The 15,220-nt window shown below is 45.7% G+C and overlaps 1 protein-coding gene across 1 annotated transcript in view; it reads left to right on the plus strand.

Annotated features, from left to right (window-relative positions):
- The window catches only part of LOC125429200 (transmembrane protein 198-like), a 36,066-nt gene extending 23,489 nt beyond the window's left edge, over positions 1–12,577 (plus strand). The window contains exons 3-5 of the mRNA XM_048490088.1: positions 3,923–4,498; positions 7,901–8,049; positions 11,252–12,577. Coding sequence (XP_048346045.1) covers positions 3,923–4,498; positions 7,901–8,049; positions 11,252–11,398 — 872 coding nt within the window. The 3' untranslated portion in view covers positions 11,399–12,577. The remainder of the gene's footprint in view (positions 1–3,922; positions 4,499–7,900; positions 8,050–11,251) is intronic.
- Positions 12,578–15,220: the final 2,643 nt, after the last annotated feature.

Consider the following 15,220-nt stretch of genomic DNA (forward strand, 5'->3'; position numbering starts at 1 on the left):
CCAGTCCTTATGATTCAATGTCCCCCCTCTGGGTACCATGGACACTCGAGCTTCAATCTCCTCAACCAATTTGCGCGAGCTCCCTTCTTTACTGGGGACTCCTGCCGCATTTTCGCTAACAGCTTTCAGATTCGGCTCAACAGCTTGCTTGTCATAAGCTCCTGCTTTTTTTGCAAGCTCCCATACTCACCTCCCCGGTGTTCCGCCTGGACGAGAGAGTGTCCTAGGACGCTGCATTGTCTCTGGATCGCCTCGACATCCAGAGAGGACAGTGATACCGAAGTTCAAACGGTGGTCCCCTGGATCGCCGATCAGCGGACCAGCTGGACTTCGTATCGCCGCCCTTCCCCAGGCTTTGCACGGTGAGCAGGGCGGGAGGGTTCGAGGATTCCCGGCTCTTGCACCAGCTTACAGTCACTCCACGCGTCAGCCAGCTGCAGAAGAACGAAGACGAGACAGCCGAGATAACATCTGGTGGAGATCGCCAGGCCAGCTGGAGAACCCGGGAGGTCCGTGTTCCTAAGCGAAGTCTCCTCCCGCCTGGCCGGTTCCTGGCACCTTTTATTGTTATTGCTCTATCGGGGCGTGTAGGGAGGGAGGACTGGGGAGTTCGGGAGAGCGGGAGGTCGGGAGATCATCATGTGATGCATGATCTCATCTGGCGCTCACGTCATGGAGGAAGGAGCCGCTGACGCTGCCTGAGCGCCTCAATCCCTCACCTGGGGGGCAAGACCATTGTCCCCATGCGCGCCCGGTGATTGAAAGGCCGAAGACAAAGTTCATGACCCGTGGACTCATGGGGGGGGATGAGGAGTGGGGAGCAAGCGGTGCTGCACCGGGCAAGGTCGCGAGGTCCTTGGCCCCAAGCGCTCTACTACGGCACTGCTGGGTCGGCAGTGCACTACTACACACTACACTCAAAGGAAATATATTCCACTGTCAAACAGCCCTGTCAGGAAGTTCCTCCTAATGTTCTGATGGAATCTCTTTTCTTTTTTTTCTTTTTAAAAATATTTTATTATAATCACTATTATAACGATAAGAAATAAACAACGAACACCTAACAATTGTCAATACATTTCAGACTTCTAACAATTCCAGAAATAGACAGACCAGGCAGAGAAGGCATGACATTTATCCTAACTATCTAAACAGACTGTGTGTTACTAACTATTAATGTCAAATTATTACCGGTATCTCCCCCCCTTTTACCTAATTTTCCCAGCCTACCCTTATTACAGATTTAATGTTTCTTCTCAAACAATCACTTCCCGCCACCTTTATCCCTATTTTCCCTATGAACTTCCTCTATCATGTAACTATTCCTGGTATAAATTTATCATTTACAAGGTGTCTTTCATTATTGTCAGTTAAACTTTTTTGTTTTTGTAACTTATAATTATTAAATTTTTACATATTGTCATGTTACCATTCTTCAAATATGTCTATTTTACTATTCTTTTCCATAATATATATTCATATTATATATTTATCAATTTTGTTCTCCAGTCTTTTTCAACATAGCTAATATGTTCTTTCCATGTCTTCTTAAACGATTCCTGCAGTAGTTTTTTTTATTTGTGTGGACAGCTTGTCTAATGAAGATAGTCCGATACCAGTTGTGTCCAGTTTTCTCTAAGAGGTTGCTTCTCTGACTTCCATTCCCGTGCAATGATAATTTTGGCTGCAGTGGATAGATAAAGAAATAGATTAGCGTTCAGATTTGATATTCTCTTTATTCCCAAGCCTAGTAAATATATTTTGGGAGTCATCTCAAATTTAGATTTAGTTATGGTTTCTATCAGTTCATGTATTTCTTTCCAATATTTTGTAATTTTGGAAATCTCCACCACATATGTAATAATGTTCCTAATTCTTTCTTGCATTTCCAGCATTTCGGTGAGTGATTTGGGTAAAATTTTTGCCAGCTGGTATGGTGTTAAAATACCATCTATGTAATATTTTTAAGAAGTTTTCCCTAAGCTCTAAGTTGGCCAAAATTTTACTATGTAATTTAAATGAGTCCTCCCAGTCTTGATATTGAAAATTACTATTTAGGTCTTGTGCCCATTTAATCATTACTTCTTTTACCATCTCTTTTTCAGTTTGAGATAGAATCTCTTTTCCTGCACCTTGAATCTATTATTCCTGGTCCTAGTCTCTGCAGCAGCATAAAACAAGTTTGCTCCCTCACCAACATGACATCCCTTCAAATATCTAAACATAGCTATCATGTTTAACTTTCTCTTTGTCAAACTAAACATACCCAGCTGCCTAAGGCCGTTTCCGCACAAAGGCGGAAACGGCCGGGTCGGCGTTTCTGACGCTGACCCGATGACGCTGGGACCGTCCGCACGGACGGTCCTGGGAACAGCCGGGCAGCCGGCGCCACGGAGCGCTGGTGCCCGGCCGACCCAGCATGTCCCCGGGCCTCCGCGCCGGAGGCCCGGGGACAAGGTAAGTGCCGGGTGGGGGAGGCGCCGTGAAGCTGCTGCCGTTCGCTCGGCAGCGGCTTCACGGTGGCGTTTCCCCAAAAAGAGTGCTGGGAAGCGCTCTGGGGAAACGCCGGCTTCAGGCTGGGCGGGCGGCGCGAGGGCGGCGTGGCTGCGTTGCAGCTGCACCCCCCGTGCGAATGGCGGCCTGGAGACGGCGTTTTTACCGTCTCCAGGCCGCCATTTAATGCCCGTGCAGAAACGGCCTAAGTCTCTCTTCATAGGGCATGAATTCCAGACCTTTTACCATTTTGGTCACTCTCCTCTGGACCCGTTCCAGCTTGTCAATATCTTTCTTGAATTGTGGTGCCCAGGACTGAACACAGTGTTCCAGGTGAGGTCTGACCAATGCAGAATAGAGAGGTACTATTATGTCCCTCGATCTAGACACTATACTCCTGTTGATGAAGCCCAGAATTGCATTGGCTTTCTTGGCTGCCGCATCACACTGCTGACTCATGCTCAGTTTGTGGTCTACTAAGACTCCCAGATCCCTTTCACGTGTATTGTCATCAAGCCAAGTGTCACCCACCCTATATCTGTGCATTTCCTTTTTTCTGCCTAAGTGGAGTATCTTACATTTATCTCTGTTGAAGTTCATTTTGTTAGCTTTGGCCCATCTCTCTAGCAGGGTTTTCCAGATAGCCCAGGAACCTCGCGGCTCTTCTGTCAGCATGGCCAATTGGCCATGCTGGTAGGGGCTGATGGGAACTACAATTCCTGAACATCTGAGAGCCTCTGTCAGCATGGCCAATTGGCCATGCTGGTAGAGCTGATGATGTAGTTCCTATTTATCTGAATTCTCTAACCTGTCCAAGTCATTTTGAATCCTGACTCTGTTTGCTGGGCTACTCCTCCTAATTTGATGTCATCTACAAATTTGATTAGCGTAACGTCTATTTCATCATCCAAGAAAACTGGAAAAGAAGATTAGAAAGAATGGACCTGCTGCTGCACATGTAAAGAAGAAAGAAAGAAAGAAAGAAAGAAAGAAAGAAAGAAAGAAAGAAAGAAAGAAAGAAAGAAAGAAAGAAGGGGGGAGGGAGGGAGGGAGGGAGGGAGGGAAAAGGGGGTAAAAGGATATGGAGGATGAAACATAAAGATGTATAATATAAATATGTAACAATCCAAAATATCAATACTCTCAAAATATCAAAACTCTCAATTCTCCTCTGAGGGGAAAGGGAAGGACTTTGTAAGCCACTTTGAGATTCCTTACAGGAAAGAAAGGCAGGGTATAAATCTGAACTCTTCATCATCATCATCATCATCATCATCATCATCATCATCTTCTCATGCCGTATTCTCTGTGTTTAATAACCCATTAATGAGAATAACCCGTGATTTGTCAGCAGCCCCTGTCTTCCCCTGGAAAAATAGGTCCAATATTAAATACCTTCTGCTAATGTCTCTGCTTTTGCTGTCTATAGGTTACCGCTGTTTCAAAGCCATCATGTTTCTCTCAGGCCTGCTCTTCGGCTCAGCTGTGATCTTCCTGCTTTGCTACAAGGAGCGCATCTTGGACACACAGTTGAGCCTGGAGGTCAGCGCGGGCATCGCCCTGGGCATTGGAGTCCTGTGTGGCTTAGTTACTATGTTGGTGCATTCAGTCGGGTTGTTCCTGACTGGACTTTTGCTTGGTTTGCTGTTAGCCACTGCTGGGCTGGTGGCCACACAGCCATTGTATGAGCTGCCCAATGCATGGGTCCCTGCTGGATCTCTTCTGGGCTTTGCCCTCTTGGGTGCTGTTTTGGCCTTGCGCTGGCAGAAAGCTTTCACGGTGCTGTCCACAGCGGTGTTCGGGGGCGCCGTGCTCACCCTTTGCTTGGACTATGCCGTGGAGAACCTGGCTTTGGGCCGCCACATCTATGACCACCTCCGTCTGGCACCTTCTTCCCCGCTCTGCTGGTGCGGCTGGGCCGTGCTGGCCACCTGGCCTGTCATGGCTTTGATGGGAGTGTTACTACAATGGAAAGTAACAGCTGAAGGTTTCTCCCACACAGATGGTGAGTGGAAGGCTATTGGGGGTGGTGTTGGTTGTGCTGATGCCTTATAATGAGAGAAAGGCAGGAAGGGGAGGAGATTGAACTTGTCTGTCCCCTTCTGCCTTATAGTTTAGTTCCTGTCTTCCCCCTTTTTAAATTGCACATATGAGAGGAAGAGGGGAACATCGGGGAGTCAGGGTTAAGAGAAGGGACAAGGCAGCAGGAAAGAACCTAATATTGACAGTATTGTTTAGTCAAATGTTGGGATTTTTGACGGTGGTGCTTGAGAAGAAAGTGACACTCTAGAATTTCCCCGATCCCTATGTCATATCATAAAGTTATTGGTGAAATTCCTGGAGCCAATGCTAAGGAGGCCATTTTCCAGCCAGTTTTTCTCCTGCAACTCTATTTTGCCAAATAATCACAGAAACAAAATTCAAAGTATATTGTTATAAAAAATAACAACCTACTACAAGGAAAGTCATTCGTTTAAAATAATATGAGAGAACGCTAAGACAATATTAAATTTAATTGAGGCTTAGCTTACCCAAGTTGCCATAATTCTGAAAGATCTGTTTCTAAATAATGTGTGTGTGTGTGTGTGTATGCATAACATTAGTATAATATAACATTAGTACTATATGTGCAGTGAAATCATAAAGGCTGCCTGTGTAGCTAGCCACTGACATAACTGATACCGCTAGTCCACTTGGGTTTGGTTAGTGAACAGCATGAGTGGAGATTTGAACCTGAGGCTTGGAAGTTAAATAGCTTCACAAGGTACATTACGAGTGTTATATATTTATTTTTGCTATTTTAGAAACTGTTATTCAACACGTGGCTTATATTCAGGTGATTTAATGCATGAGGAAAAAACTGCCTGACGAACTATACTTCCCAGGAGACCTTGTGAGCCCCAAGGTCTCCTGGGAACTGTAGTTCCTCAGGCAGTTTTTAGCCTGAACTGTAAAGAGGCCGCTTTTTTCAGCCTCAAAAAGTACTAAAAAAGAAAAGGAACGTAGGTAAGTGTGGAAAGGGGGATGGGGGGGTGTGCTGCAGGGGGGGGTGCAGGGGGGCTGCGGGGGAAAGGGGGAGGGGCCGGGGTCAATTTTCCTCCCCCCAGGCGTGTGCCCAGTGCACGACGCACCCCCCCGTCCCCTTGGCACTCTGCCACTGCTTTCAAAGCCCTGGAACAGCCGGGCACCTTGCCACCCAGCTGCTCCAAGGTGCTAAAAGCCCTGTCGTCCCCTCTCAGGGGAGAAGGAGCGAGGGGGCTTTCAGAGCAGCAGCGGCAAGGCCTTGTCCCCCCATCTCCACTCCCACAAGAAGTTCCTCCACAGCAGTTAAGTGGGGGGCAGGGGGTGGGGGGTGGTGACCCGGTTTTTAAATTATTAGAACCCCACCACTGGCAAGGAGGTATGCTGCAACTGAACAAAGAGGCTGAAACAGCCTTTCATTGCCAGTAGCCGTTCATTTGTTCTCCTTGAGTTTGATTAAGTGCTGGAATTCTTCTCGAGAAAGATCCCAGGGCTTATGATCACAACTCTGTAATCGCAGTGTACCTCACTTCCGTAGCGTGGTGTCATTCACTAATCTTTTCCCTCCATGCACAACATGATTGCAGAAATGGTGCAAATATCCCTAATCTTTCAAATTAAGATTATCTATATTGTACCTAATTATGCAGATTATACCTAATCTTGCAGATAATTTTCTTCTTCTTTTTTTGATCTGTAGAAAATATCGCTTTCTTCTTTAAAAAAATGTTAACTAGAGACCTTGATTTAATGAAAAGAATAAACATACAGGTTTCTGAAGGATGGAATGCATCCATGGTATAGCAGCTATGCAGAACTCTGTCAGGAATCACCAAAGGGCTGAAAAGCCAAGAGACCAGGCTGAGTTACGTGCCCCTTTCCCATACAGTCTGTGGTATAAAAGTATCTCCCCAACCAGGAGGGGTTCTTTCCCATACAGTCTGTGGTATAAAAGTATCTCCCCATCCCCTAGAATTGCCCTGGGCTGCTTCCTTGAGCGTTAGTGGTCAGACTACTCCCGTAATCCTTAAGGGCAGTTATGAAGACTATAAGAAGAAGAAGAGTTTGGATTTATATCCCCCTTTCTGTCCTGGAGGAGACTCAAAGGGGCTGACAATCTCCTTTCCCTTCCCTTCCCCCCACACAACATACACCCTGTGAGGTGGGTGGGGCTGAGAGAGCTCAGAAGAACTGTGACTAGCCCAAGGTCACCCAGCTGGCATGTATTGGAGTGCACAGGCAATCTGAATTCCCCAAATGAGCCTCCACAGCTCAAGCAGCAGAGCAGGGAATCAAACCCGGTTCCTCCAGATTAGAATACACCTGCTCTTAACCGCTACACCACTGCTGCTCCCCTCCACAAACATAGGTGTGGTCGCACGTGGCAACATCAGAGAGAAATGGCATCTGAATAGACACCTGAGGAGGGCTGACACTAACCCTAGCTCCCCCATCCGCACTTTTAATGGTATACATTGCTGTCTGTCTCTTGAGTTTCCTGTTACACTATAATGTCCAACTCTGGCTCTTCAGATGTTCATGGACTACAGTTCCCATCAGCCTCTACTGGCATGGCCGATTGAAGTGCCAGAGTTGGACACCCCTGCGCTATAACAATCTCATCAATATTGATGACAGGTTTTTCCTATGAGATATTTCCCCACAAATGGAATCACTAGCACCCCCTAATAAACACCTACTCTTAAATATAGAAGACCATCAGCATTCTTCTCAGGGGAGGTTTCACTCAGATGCCGAATGTGCCTTTTATCAAGGTTAAAGACTCTGGCCGCCGGCATCTCCTAATAAACAAACAAGCAACAATTGGGGGAACATACTGTTTTCAGGAAGACACTCAACTATTGTTCTCATGAAAACTAAGTATCATTCAGCATTACTGAGTTACCTTTTCTATAAAGTAGCAAGCTAGTGATAGATGCTGCATCAGCTCTCACCCTGACTTCGCCTCCCTATCCCCTTTGACCCTATAACGTGCTGGTCGTGCAAAACTCTCTTGCTTTACGACCAGGATTGATAATATATAATGCTACCCTATGTCTTTTCTGCAAACCCATTTAATGCTTCATTTTCTTATCCTCTGTATGAATGAATCACTCTAAGATGATGATAGTAATTTCTATTATTTTTCTGAGACTCAATAAAAACTCTGTTGTCAAAACAGTTGTCATTATTCAAAGGTCTAAACTCCTTTAGAAGGATCTTGGTATACAGTGGTGGAGGAATTTTGCTGTTCCCCACCTCTTGCATAAATTAACACACACACCCCACAATGATTTACTTGGTTGGAGACCATAAATTTTGGTAACACGAATGGCTTTAGTAGGGCTAGCATCCTCTGTTCTGACACCTCAGTTCTCTCCCGCAGTGGTCCTTAATCGGCGACAGAAGCAGCTGCAGCTCTTGCGAATTCGGCAGCGCGAAGCCAAGAAGAGGCAAAACCAAACTGCGCAAGAGGGCTCCTACCGGCCTAAGGCCAATGTTGTCAAGCGCTGCGCAGGAGATGTCCTCGCCCCGGTGAGTGGACAAGATGTTCGTTGTTTCTGCTGCCAATATTCCTGATTCCAACCTGCATGCCTCTTACACTTCACATCCTAGTGCAGTGACGGCGAACCTTTTTGAGACCGAGTGCCCAAATTGCAACCCCAATTTAACCTGAATACTGAGGTTTTAGTTCAGAAAAAACAGTTGGCTCCGAGGCCTGTGTTACTCGGGAGTAAGCTTGGTGGTAGTCAGTGGCTTGGCTTTGAAGCAACCGTGCAACTCTTCCAATGGGTGAATCACAACCCTAGGAGGGTTTACTCAGAAGCAAGCCCCATTGCCAGCAACCGAGCTTACTTCCAGGTAAAGGATGGCGCTTTAGTTCTTTACATGAAAATCAGTGGGGTTTTAACAGCACTTAACAGGATTACCTACACTGCTTCCCCAAAACTAGGTCTTAGGTTTAATGCTAATAATCGAGCCCAGTGGCCCAGGCCAGCCTAGAGGGGGGGGGGACTCTGTGCGTGCCCACAGAGAGGGCTCTGAGTGCCACCTCTGGCACTCGTGCCATAGATTCACCACCACTGTCCTAGTGTCCTGTTCAAAATATCGTCTCTCGATCTCACAGTCCGATTGAACATCTTCATGTTATTTGCTGAGTATCATAAAGTTTAGGGCCGCTTCTGCTGATGCACCTCTACTTTGCCTTTTTAATTGCATGTAAAAGTTACGGTGCTGCGGTTTTTCATGCAGCCAGTTGTTTGGAAACGCTGTTTTAATTTTAACCTTTTGCCGAAGCCGTGTTAATGAGCATGTTTGGCTGATATTTTTCTGTTGTGCTAATCATTTCAATTATTTTTGTTTTTGCAATGTGGTTTGTTTTGCTTACGTAAACGGCTCCAGTCACAGCGAAAACAGTTTAAATTATGCCCACTGATCTGTTCACCATTATCTTCAGCTTATGGCAATTATAATTGCTCAGTAGTGAAGCTATAGACCAATCCTCGATAGAATGATACCCTTCTAAACCCATTGACTTTAATGGGTATGACTCTATTTAGGATTGCCCAACAAATGTACCCTGCACCTGTTCTTATGCCCCAGTGTTAAGTGCTAGAAATTTGGGCTGTGCCATGCCACAAATTAAGTTCCAGAGCTTAAAATAAAACCTCGGCCCTTTCCGCACGGAGGCGGAAGGGCTTGGGTCAGCATAATAAACGCCGACCCGACGCCGCTGGGACCGTCCGCATGGACGATCCCAGAACCGGCTGGGACGACGGCGCCGCGGAGCGCCGTTGCCCGGCTGACCCGCCTCTTCCCCGTCCTTCCCCACTCACCTCGTTGCCGTCGTCGCCCTGCTGGCCTCCGTAGACCCGCCCACGCTGCCCTCCGACCTCCAGGGGTTCGGAGGCCAGCAGGGCGATGACGGCGACGAGGTGAGTGGGGAAGGACGGGGACAACAGTGCATTCCCGGCGGTGCCGTTCGCACCGCGCCGCCAGGAATGCGCTGTATTCCAAAAACCTCCCTCCAGGAGGGAGGTTTTTGGAGGCGGCCTGAGGCCGCCCTGGGGGAGGGGGAAGGGAGCCAGGTCGGCGCTGCTGCGATTTGGCAGCACCGCCTGTGCGAACGGCTCCCTGGGGACGGTGTTTTTGCCGTCCCTAGGGCGTCATTATTGGCCCGTGTGGAAAGGGCCCTCATTTTTGTAGCCAGGATGGAAGGCAAAAATAACATGAAGGGCGCAAGATGGTCTGAGTTTGGGGAAGATTTTCCAGATATGGATTGATTGACAATATTTTTGAAAGCTGAATTAAGATCCACACGTGATGTGCTGTTGTAATCATGCATCTCCTGAATTTTTCTGGGAGGCCAGGAAAGTTTAGGAGATAAAGAACATAAGAACATAAGAACAAGCCAGCTGGATCAGACCAGAGTCCATCTAGTCCAGCTCTCTGCTACTCGCAGTGGCCCACCAGGTGCCTTTGGGAGCCCACATGCAGGACGTGAAAGCAACGGCCTGCTGCGGCTGTTGCTCCCGAGCACCTGGACTGTTAAGGCATTTGCAATCTCAGATCAAAGAGGATCAAGATTGGTAGCCATAAATTGACTTCTCCTCCATAAATCTGTCCAAGCCCCTTTTAAAGCTATCCAGGTTAGTGGCCATCACCACCTCCTCTGGCAGCAGATTCCAAACACCAATCACACGTTGCGTGAAGAAGTGTTTCCTTTTATTAGTTCTAATTCTTCCCCCCAGCATTTTCAATGAATGCCCCCTGGTTCTAGTATTGTGAGAAAGAGAGAAAAATTTCTCTCTGTCAACATTTTCTACCCCATGCATAATTTTATAGACTTCAATCATATCCCCCCTCAGACGTCTCCTCTCCAAACTAAAGAGTCCCAAACGCTGCAGCCTTTCCTCATAAGGAAGGTGCTCCAGTCCCTCAATCATCCTCGTTGCCCTTCTCTGCACTTTTTCTATCTCTTCAATATCCTTTTTGAGATGTGGTGACCAGAACTGAACACAGTACTCCAAGTGTGGTCGCACCACGGCTTTATATAAGGGCATGACAATCTTTGCAGTTTTATTATCAATTCCTTTCCTGATTATCCCCAGCATAGAGTTTGCCTTTTTCACAGCTGCCATACATTGAGTTGACATTCCCATGGAACTATCAATTAAGACGCCCAAATCCCTTTCCTGGTCTGTGACTGATAGCACTGACCCCTGTAGCGTGTATGTGAAGTTTGGATTTTTTGCCCCTATGTGCATCACTTTACATTTTGCTACATTGAACTGCATTTGCCATTTCTTAGCCCACTCACCTAATTTATCAAGGTCCGCTTGGAGCTCTTCGCAATCCTTTGTGGTTCTCACCACCCTACATAATTTGGTATCATCTGCAAACTTGGCCACCACGCTACCCACCCCTACTTCCAGGTCATTTATGAATAGGTTAAAGAGCACTGGTCCCAATACGGATCCTTGGGGGACACCACTCCCCACATCTCTCCATTGTGAGAATTTCCCATTTACACCCACTCTTTGCTTCCTGTTTCTCAACCAGTTTTTAATCCATAGGAGGACTTCCCCTCTTATTCCTTCATTGCTGAGTTTTGAGAGCCAGTTCATGTTTAATGTGAGAGAAACTACACACAGCAGCTTATTGAAAGGAAAGACAATTATCCCATTCCCAGTGCATAAACTAATGTTTCTCTCTTCTTCCATTCCGCATGCTGAAGAGTTATATCCAGAGCCTGCGTGACCGCCAGCAGCTGGGAACTGGTACATCACTGAGTAATCTGAGTACCAGTGCGCACACCGCTGTGGATCTGGATTATGACTGTGGATCTACTGTGCCCCTCACCATTCCCCGGAGCTGCCTCTGAAAGGGGTGATTTCTACTTCTGCTTGTGCCTTAACTGGGGATGCACAACTCATTCCTGGACTGTGAACGTTTTTTGTCCCTTTTAGACCTCTGTACACGGACCACCCTTGCTAGCCTGCACACACGGATCCCCTCTCTCGTTTTTGATGTTTTCAGTTGTTCGAATTGGGTAGATTCACTCAAGATCTCGCATGTTATTAGATCAAACCAGTAGGAGAGAAGGGATTTTTTTCTTTAAAAAGCACATTAATTTACTGCCAATGAAGGCAAGTGAAGGAAGAAAGCCAGCCTTCTTCTGCAGGGCAGTCACAGCTGCCTTCCGGGCAATGCTGCCACAAAAAAAGTGCCTTTTCTTCGGTGACTGTCCTGAACTTTGAAGCTGGTGTAGTGCCAGCAGTTAACCCTGGTTGAAATGAGCCATAGACACCCGTCCCCTTCCTTTGCAATGAAGGGGTCATTTGTCCTAGTCTGCAGCAGGTGTAGAACGTGGTCTTGAGTATCTTTTGACCTAGATTTTTTAAACTGCCCTTGTAGAACCTTTATCTCAGGGGTGCGGCAGCTAGGTGGTAACTTGAAATTGTTCTTTGCACTGCAAACGGATGGGGCAAAATGGTCTGATCTGTGGGACTTTTACAATACTTTGCCATTTTGCAGTGGGGATAAAAGAATCACGTGAGAATATTTGTGATTATCACTCCCACAGGGCAAATTGTTTTATCGTTGAAGACGTTCATGGCCAGAATCAACAGGTTATTGTGGCATTTCCGGACCACACAGCCTGGAAAATCCACAACAGCTGGCAATTTGATTTGTCTATACTTAGAAGGGAGCTTCTTCTATTTTTCTTAATCCAGATTGAATCCCAGTCTGTGCAGTGCCTTTTTCTGTCTAAACACAGCCTTACCTGAACTAAAGTGGTTTTTTTGGTTTAACTTGACATCTGGTGCTTTTAAGAAAATCTAAACAAGGATTTAAACAAATCCTTTTTGGTTTTTACTTACATTTTTTTTTTTACCTGTAAGCTAACTATCCAAAATCCTGGACTATTAATCTAAATGTGGCAAGTATGTTCTGTGTTGGAATCTTGTTCAAGAGACCTCTTTATTATACCAGTTGGTTTCCTGTGGACATTTTTTTGTTACCACTGTTTATAATTCTTGTTTATAAAACTGACAACAGATGCATGTGTGCTGTGCAGTCTATATACATAATTGAACTGATAACTCCGGAGCTTTTTAAAAGGTGACTTTGCTTTGTGAAAAAACAGCCAGCCTTGCATTTTCCATGCTCATTCTGAAAACACCGAGTCTGATTGTTAATCCATTGAGTCCAGGTTTCTTTGTGTCCCTTTCCACACAAAACACCTAAAACGTTTCTAAAACATTTTCAGTCCCCCCCTTTAATATGATGTTTGTCTTCCCTCAACCCCTGGAAATAATTTCTGGCCACCATTTTGTGATTGTTCCCTCCTTTTTTTGAGTTCATTGGAGAACTGATGCTTCAGTTCTCCACAGTCTCATGGTGCAATTCTCTGTAGCTTGTATAATCAATGCCTCAAAGATTAACTCCCCAAAATAACAAAAACTCTTAGCAAGGATTAAGAAAACAGGTGAGGGGGAATCACTGGTGGGATCCAAAAATTTTAGTAACAGGTTCCCATGGTGGTGGGATTCAAACAGTGGCGTAGCGCCAATGGGACTGGGTGGGACACGACGGGGGGGTGGCTGGGCATTCCAGGGGCGGGGCATTAATAATTTCTCTGTTACAGTAAAAAACTCTTACTGTAAAAAAAAGTTCCTAATTTCCAACTGGTATCTTTCTGTCCATAATTTAAACTCATTATAGCAAGTCCTATCGTCTACCGCCAACAGAAACAACTGCTTCTCCTCTAATTGACTGCCTGACAAATACTTAATACTTTCAAATACTTAATTTTGTTTCTAGAATCAAAAGAAGGATACTTTCCTTAAACAAGGAACTTTACCATATTTCTAAAACATGTTTTTAAAACAGCCCAAGAGGGAGAATTATCCCGTTTTCTACCTTCGCTAACCAGCCACATAGGAAACAACAGGGCTTTATGATTTTTGGACCTAATGGAATTTCTAACGGAAAAGCAGACCCGATTAGTAACCCACTCTCGGCACACACAAATAATTAGTAACCCACTCTCAGGAACTGGTGAGAACCTGCTGGATCCCACCTCTGGAGGGAATTGAGAGTGAGCTGAGAAAATGGTTCTGAGGAGAAAATGCAGGGAAGACAGAGAAGCGTGGAAAACGTCTTGAAGTGACCACATGCGAGTGAAAACATTTCAGCCCAAAGAATTGTTTTTAAAGAGAATTCACTGAAAATATGCGTAGGCTGGAAATAAAATGTTTTCAGAACCAAAGGGGGAAAAGGCAATACGGAACTCCACAGAGGAAACATTTTATTTCCTGCCACAAAACATTTTAAAATGTTTGTGTGGGAAGGCGAAGCTAGTGAAAGGTGATGCTAGTGATCCTCAATATTGTTGAGCACTTTTAGAATTTTGAGAATGGGGCTTGGTTGCCACCAGAAAATGGCTGCCATGAGTTGTTGGGACCAGTCACAATGTTGGGAGGTTACAAGCCAAGAAGCATCTTCCTACAATGGAGAAAGTTGTTTCTGAATGGATACTTCCTGCAAACACAAATGTGATGTTTCCTGTTGCCATCTGAGGTGAAGGAAAGCCAGGAGTTGCCTGTTATTTGGGGGGAAAGGAGAATTATCCAAAAATGGATGCTAGGAAACCCATTGTTGAACTTCTCATTAAGGATCATTGGTCTAGTCTAGTCTGAAAAGAACTAGCTTTCCAAGGTCTGAAGTGAAGACCTTTCCTATTATATGACCTCCATTTTGATTGAAGCCATTGGTGCATACACATCGTGAGTTCTATCATTGAGCTCTAACCCCCATTTTGGGCAGAGCTATCCTAGCACAACAAGAAATTTGGGTTGTTTTGATATTTCCTGAAGCGCCAAATGTTGGGTGCACCCTTGATTTTTCCACGGAGTTGAAAGCGATACAGTAGAGATATTTTGCAGCATAATGTCACTGACCCTTCAGCTTCTGAAGCTGTTTTGATGCACAAGCGAGTGTTCCTCAGGTTTCAGGAGAGGTGCCTCAAACAGAGAGGCCTCAAACAGGGGTGAATGAGAAGAACTGGAAAAGTTGGGCCACGTGCATTTAGAGTGGGACATCCTAGCAATTGACCAACCTTTCTCTGTTCCTCACCCCTTTAGTGGCGACAGATCCACTGCTTGGGGCATAGCGGAAAATGGCTTTCAGCACCTTATAGTTTGACCTCAACCAAACAGAACATCTGTTTCTTAATACCGTATATACTCATGTATAAGTCGAATTTTTCAGCACATTTTTAATGCTGAAAAAGCTCCCCTCGACTTATATGTGGGTCATTAAATTTTTTGTGTGTTTTTACTTTGCCGGCCAGCAGGGGGTGCAGTTTTTATGCTAGCAGCACCAAAATTTCAGGGTACCCTCAGAGGACACTTCTGATGATACCAGCCAAGTTTGGTAAAGTTTTGTTCAGGGGGTCCAAAGTTAGGGACCCCCAAATGAGGTGCCCCCATTCCCCATTGTTTTCAATGGGAGCTATTAGTAGATGGGGTACCCTTTTGCGGGTCCATAACTTTGGACCCTCTGAACCAAACTTCACCAAACCTGGCTGGTCTCATCAGGAGAGTCTCTTTATGATACTAGCCAGGTTTGGTGAAGTTTGGGTCAGGGGATCCAAAGTTATTGTCCCCCAAAGGGGATGCCCCATCCCCCATTGTTTACA

Source organism: Sphaerodactylus townsendi, linkage group LG03, assembly GCF_021028975.2.
Source record: "Sphaerodactylus townsendi isolate TG3544 linkage group LG03, MPM_Stown_v2.3, whole genome shotgun sequence".
In the NCBI taxonomy this organism is placed as follows: domain Eukaryota; kingdom Metazoa; phylum Chordata; class Lepidosauria; order Squamata; family Sphaerodactylidae; genus Sphaerodactylus; species Sphaerodactylus townsendi.